Source organism: Engystomops pustulosus, chromosome 7 (assembly GCF_040894005.1).
Source record: "Engystomops pustulosus chromosome 7, aEngPut4.maternal, whole genome shotgun sequence".
Taxonomy (NCBI): Eukaryota; Metazoa; Chordata; class Amphibia; order Anura; family Leptodactylidae; genus Engystomops; species Engystomops pustulosus.
The window spans coordinates 151,346,929-151,353,730 of record NC_092417.1 but is presented as its reverse complement, the minus strand read 5'-3'; the positions used below and the strand labels follow the sequence as shown (position 1 = coordinate 151,353,730).

The 6,802-nt window shown below is 41.3% G+C and overlaps 1 protein-coding gene across 3 annotated transcripts; it reads left to right on the top strand.

Moving 5' to 3' along the window:
- On the top strand, positions 1-6,307 carry ZFPL1 (zinc finger protein like 1). 3 transcript variants are annotated; one of them, XM_072118262.1, is made up of 8 exons: positions 1-125; positions 1,946-2,061; positions 2,153-2,264; positions 2,913-3,106; positions 3,229-3,304; positions 3,389-3,550; positions 4,058-4,181; positions 4,805-6,307. In XM_072118262.1, exons 2-8 carry the CDS (start codon positions 1,960-1,962, stop codon positions 4,989-4,991), a joined length of 957 nt encoding a protein of 318 aa, XP_071974363.1. In that variant the 5' UTR covers positions 1-125; positions 1,946-1,959; the 3' UTR covers positions 4,992-6,307. The 3 variants fall into 3 exon arrangements, with proteins under 3 accessions (XP_071974363.1, XP_071974362.1, XP_071974364.1); XM_072118261.1 differs by having other exon boundaries at positions 119-254; XM_072118263.1 differs by lacking the exon at positions 1-125 and adding an exon at positions 321-469.
- The last annotated feature ends 495 nt before the right edge of the window (positions 6,308-6,802 follow it).

Below are 6,802 nucleotides of genomic sequence, written 5' to 3'. Positions count from 1 at the left end.
CCGCAGCCATATTGCAGGTGGAGGAAGTGACGATGAGGAGACTGCGCCCCGAGACTGAGGCTGTCACTGTCACCAGGAAGAGACGTGGCAGATAGAAGTCTGGAAACAGAACCTGGGTGTAACGGGTGACAGGAGCCGTGTGCAGGGTGTGATGGGGAGAGGGGGCGGGGGGCATCACATACACTGATAACCAGGAGAAAGAAGGGGCGAGGACAACACGGAAGTGGGGGCGTGATTGACCCTGGCAGTGTAAGGTATGTCCATGAGTCCGGGGTAGGGGTGGGATTACATCTGCGGCTCGTATTTCCAACTATCTCCACATCTATAGCTCATGGAACCATCCCCTGGTGTGATCTGATTCTTATCTTTAATAAGACACCAGTAGCTTGTTTCTAGGTGCAACAGAACAGAAGATAGGGGCATCTACAGTGCTACTCCCCCTGCAGCCTCTATACTTGACTCACCTCTGGCAACTTGAATCCCATTACTCTTCTATTCTAATTCTCTTGTAACTTTTCTTGTAAGATTTTTTTTTCAGGTAAATGGACAAAATTTTGACATATGAGGGAATTCTAGAAATGACATTTCATACCCTATCTGAGAGGCCTAGGATTTTATGTTGTATAAATGTATTATGAAGACTGATGCTCAGCCATTGGACTTCCTTTGCTTTTGATGGATAATGGAAGAGCACCCTACATATTACATGTGACAGAGCCCTAAAATACCGCCACGTACAGGAGCCCTAAAATGCCCTAATAGGCATTAGATGACTGTTTTTATTAATGTTTGTCCTGTTAAAAGATCAAAATGAGGGTAACACTGTTCCTTGTTACTATTAAAGGGACAATGGCCCTATAACAATAATACCAGGATATACAAAGCTCCCCCCCTGCTCTACCAGGGAAGTTATATGAATGTGAAGTGTCTTCCTGTAACATATGTCTTGCTCTTCTCCTGAGTCTTCATCACCTATAGGCGGGTCTGATCATTTCTGAATCATTACCACTGTCACCTGAGTTGACAGACCTGTAATTTAGTGATGTAATTGATCATATACATTGCTTCTTTTCACATTGGCTTGAGCTGACCTGCACTGATTGTCTGATTGATGGTGCCAAGGTTATATAACTTATTACCAGGTTTCCTCACAATCTCATGCTAGTCACTTTAATGGTCTTCTGCCACCAGTTTTTGCCCATTAAACTACGATCTCCCTCAGGTAGGGTATAAAATGTGCTTTCTAGAATTCCTTATTTTATGTGAATCTCATCCATTTACCAGTCTCCTCCAAAGTCATGTGAAAATGAGGAGAGAATATTTTTGCAGGAGAGTTTAGTCGCTGCAGTAGAAGTGTCATTTCAGATCCCCTTATCTTTGGTTCTTTATGCTGGTGACATATTACAGGTAAAAATCCCATCTTTCAGATCACATCGGGTTTGTGGTTCTGTGAGCTACAGAACCAGAGATAAAGACAGAAACCTGATTTCTATGTACAGCTTGGATTTCCAACAATATCTTTAGTTACCTAGTTAGTTGTTATTATTTATTTATCATTATCATTGCCTGTATTTCTAGTTCTGTTGTTCACTGAACCAAAAGATGTGATCTGAAAGATGAGATTCTTATTTGTAATATGACTCCAGTTGCATGTTTCTTGGTGCTATAGAACCACAGCTCAGGGCATCTGAAATGACTCTCCCCCTGCAGCCTCTAAACTTGACCCATTTCAGAAAACTATGACTCCTCTTTGGTTATTTTTACATGTTTTTGGAGGAGATTTTGAGATTTCACATAAAAGGTGGGTAAAAGCTGGTGGCAGTGTCTCTTATAAAACCCTAGGAATAGGATGCTATGTGATAAGCTTCTCGTGGAACAAAATATAAAGAACGCTATTTATTTATATTCATTTTACTCCATTTCTAATCTTCATTCTCTCCGACAGGTGTCCCTGCCATCATGGGTCTCTGTAAATGTCCCAAGAGAAAAGTGACAAATCTCTTCTGCTTTGAACACCGTGTGAATGTTTGTGAGCATTGTCTGGTGGCCAACCATCCTAAGGTGAGGCTTACAGTAATTATATTGGACCTAGTCTGTTACTATTCCCATTCAGACCTGACACAATCTAATAGACTTATATTGTCTGTTCCAGTGCATTGTTCAGTCATATCTACAATGGCTTCAGGACAGCGATTACAACCCGAACTGCCGCCTGTGTAACACTCTCTTGTCTTCTAAAGAGACGGCTCGCCTTGTCTGTTATGGTATGAAATGACTTTCTCTGGTTTTTCACAGGACCTGCTGACATATGACAGTTCTATAGTTTTTATATACAAACTGTGCTTATTTCATTGTAAAACAAAAATTCTTCTTACTTATCTCCATGGCAAAGAATTTACTGAACATATGAGAGTCTGTAGTCAACATATAGAATTCACTATTCATAGCTTACAACTGCAGGTGGAAGCAGAGTATAGGGGGATAATAATCGGACTCCCACAGATCCGATGAACAGGGATCCTGTTCTCACTAATGGCTGAAGCGGTGGGGTGAGCATGTATTCATGCCACCTCCTCGCTGTGGTCTGCAATCTCCAACTGCTCTGATAGTATTGAATGGAATGCTGAGACACATGCTGGCCCTGCCATTCCTCCCATTACTGGGAACCGCACCCTTGTTGTCCAGATGGTTGGGGGTCCCATTCTCATGATCAGTGGAGGTCCTAGCAGTCTGACCCTCACTCGTTAGTTTGTTGGGCCATCTCACAGTATAGGGGAGTAGCTTCCTATATTGGTACAACTACTTTAAAGAGATTTTCTTTAGGCCATCAACACCCTGATCAAAAAGTCTATAAACAGAAGATCGTTTTTATGATGTTTAGACATGACCTCTACTTTACTGTGTTGCCTCAGATTTATTCCACTGGTCCTGTTTGAATGACCTGGCCGCACAGCTACCACCAAACACTGCGCCTGCTGGGTACCAATGTCCAAGCTGTCAAGGACCCATCTTTCCTCCTGGTAACCTTGTCAGCCCAGTGGCCTCCACCCTCCGAGAGAGGCTCTCTACGGTTAATTGGGCAAGGGCAGGACTGGGCCTCCCGTTGGTGAGTAGAGAACCGAGTCTCTGTACTTGAGGCTTACATTTACTGACTGATGACTATTGTCTTTCCAATTCTAATGGTGACTCCATACATTTTCATAACATGTATGTGCTATTTGATTTTAGATTGAAGAGTCTGCCGCTGTAGAGGAGGTTGCAGAACACGATGTCACAGATTACCGGGATTGGTCAGTTGTCAATTGTAAGTATTTGATGATATATTGTCCTATATAATGGTGTAGATAAGAGTTGTGTATTCATGCTTCTGTGTTTGCTTCCTCTTCAGCCTCCTCATCCGATCATTTGTCAGAATCCTCAGAAGTACCACAGCAGTCTGGGTATCTCTACAGCAGTGCACCTACCTCCATGGCTCAGCAAGGTGGCCTGTCAAAAGACCATACTGTCATGATTGGAGATGGAAGTGCCGATAGTGTTACTATCAATGCAGGTACGAATATAGAAAATGTATGTTTACCAGGAGAAGGGTTAATGAGTCCACAGGCCAAAAACTCGGATCTGCACTTAATTATATGGGATTTCAGGACGGCTGAAACTCTCTGGTGTCCTGAATACCAGTCCCTGGTCATATGATGTCACACAGGTGCATGGCCCATTACAACACGCAGCTGTGGTAACTCTCTTTGGTATTACGACCGTGCCCCCTGTGTGACATAACATGACTAGGGAATATAACAAGCCGTGCACCCGTGTGACATAACATGACCAGGAGTAAAACGAGCCGTGCCAGGGAACGGTTTTATCCAGGGGAAGTATACAATGAAGCTTCCTCATAATTACATCAAGCAGAGATCTAGATAACTGTGAGGGATTGATACAGAAATTATAGTGGAAAATTGTACAACTTTTCATTACACAAACCAAATGAATTGGTGGAAGACCTCTTTAATGCATCGGTGCAAGACTGGAGATTTCTTTTTGCTTTCCCTTTCTGTAGCTTCAACTCCTAGAAAGATTTATGATACTCGAGATGTCGCTGCTTCACAAGAAACTGTCATTGACTTTGACGATGACAAGTACAGAAGGAGACCCACTTTGAGCTGGTTGGCACGTATACTCCGGTAAGCTGCCTGCTGTATACATTTTACTACTGTACTTTCTAGTATGATAAGTTCTTGATACCTGCATCTATTCCTCTTTGTGAAATCTTTTTTTTTTTTTTTCCATTCTCTACTGTTCCTGAAATTGTTTATTTATGGGCCTTTGAAAAAAAAAAATGTGTTTGTATTTATATATACAGGTGGTCCCATACTTAAGGACACCCGACTTACAGACAACCCATAGTTACAGAAAGACCCCTTTGACCTCTGGTGAAGCTCTCTGGATGCTTTACTATAGTCCTAGACTACAATGATCAGCTGTAAGGTGTCTGTAATGAAGCTTTATTGATAATCCTTGGTCCCATTACAGCAAAAAATGTTTAAACTCCAATTGTCACTGGGGCCAAAAATTTTTTTGTCTGGATCTACAATTATAAAATATACAGTTTCGCCTTACATACAAATTCAACTTAAGAACAAACCTCCGGACCCTATCTTGTATGTAACCCGGGGACTGCCTGTATATAAGTTTCCATATGTTCTTATTAGAGGGAAAAGTCTTATTTTTGTCCTTATTTTCAGATTTACCTTGAGAATAATTAGTCTAAAAATGAGTTTCTTCTTTTTTCTTGATTCTATTACAGTAATCGCACTGGATCAAAGTCACGACCGGTTTCCACCAAACAACGGTTCTTGGTTGTCCTAGTTATTGGTATATTGGGCTTTCTAACTCTCATTCTCCTCATGTCCAAATGGGGCAGAGCATCAGCTGACAATGACCCAAACCTTAACCCACTGTTCAATCCTCATATCCGCGTTGGTCAGGAATAGATAATACCGCAACATTCCAGGGGAAGAACATTGCAAACATTGTCCCCAACTGCAAATAATTAGAAGGCCTAAGGAATCTCTGGTGGAGAAGTGCATTGGTGGTCTGGTAAAGGGATGGTCTCCAGTCTCTTTACATCTTTTAGGCTCTGCCCTTTCGGTGTAACAAAGATCTGTACATCTGAGGGGACTCTTCTGCCCGGAGAAGAGTTATGGATGCATTAGATGCTACATGGGCTATGGGACACTTTGGTGCACAGCAAGACTCAGTCTCCCATGTCAAACATCATAAAAGTGTTGTTTACCACCTTCTATACTTTTTGTTATGCGCTTTAATTTAACAATGATAATTTTCTATGTATAGTGGAAATATCGGATACAGAGACTTGCCAAGAGAATATCATACCCTACAAGTATGACTGGATAAAACATTCTATGTACAGAGGTTTTTTTTTTTTTTTTTTTTAAGTGAATATACTAGCAAGATTTTCTTTGGTTCATAGTTTTACTCATAACCATTAACCAGTGGTGCAAGGTGGATTAGACAACATCAGCGGTTTTAGTTTTTCAGAATTTTTAACATTCATACTTTCTGTGATATCATTTGTACAAGCGAGACTAACATACACTACGAGAATGGATCACTTATAGAAGTTGATTTAAACCACATTTTTGACTGAATTTACCTATTACACTTTTGGTTTCCAGATGCCTTGTCATATGTTTTCTGCTGACTTAATAGGATACAATGAGAAGGTTTTCAATTTGCAGATAGAGAAACAGACTGAGCTATTAGCTTTCGTATATATTCTTCCAGCATCGGTCATTGCCCCTACTTACATTGTGTCCTTAGTGTTCATGGAAAAGTAGACCCTCCTGGATGGGGTTTTTTGTAGCCAGAATTCATCCATTGTACCAACCTGACTGGATAGATTCATCTAGGACGGTAAGCCAAAGCTGGTAATAGGTGGCCATTGTTGGTGAGATATCTACTCGCTATGGGGGGTACATGGGGTGATAAGCAGGAAAACAGGGTCCACTACATAGGGTAGATATGAGGAGATGTAGAGTGTTATCAAGTGACAAGAATCATGAGAAATGCTTCACATGAGAATAGAGGGAGATTTGTGGCCGGAATTGGGGTACAAAGTGTTTTTTTGTTTCTTTTTTTTTAACTTCACCTTTTCTTCAAGTGTGTATACATTATCCAGGTGACAGATTTGCACAAAGGAATCATCCTCTTTGGAAAGTTTGTAACAAAATTGTGAAGTGAAATTCAATTAAATTTTACTATTGAAGAAGAAGCAACATGAGCTTTATTCACTGTGTAAAAGTGGATTTTTTTTATTTAGTTCTGGATACTTCTAAAAGAAATAAGATATTAAAGAAAGCTATAACATGACCCCATTAAATTATTCCATGCACACTGTGTTGTCTGTAATGCACTGAAATCATAAAACCCACATCCCTGTATTATAAGTAAGAAATATATGGATGAGGCTTTAAGGGGTTGGCTACTTATTCCAAACTTTCACAAGGTAAGTATGAGACTATGCTGGGGTCACTGAGTACTCCTCTGCCCCAAAAGCCATGTCTCTGTGCTGCAGAAGGGGACTGCAGTGTGCTGGATACCCATATACTGTGAGGACTGCAGTGTGCTGATACCTATATACGCTGGGGGAAGGGGACTGCAGTGTGCTGATACCTATATACACTGGGGGAGGGGGGCTGCAGTGTGCAGGATACCCATATACTGTGAGGACTGCAGTGTGCTGACACCTATATACACTGGGGGAAGGGGACTGCAGTGTGCT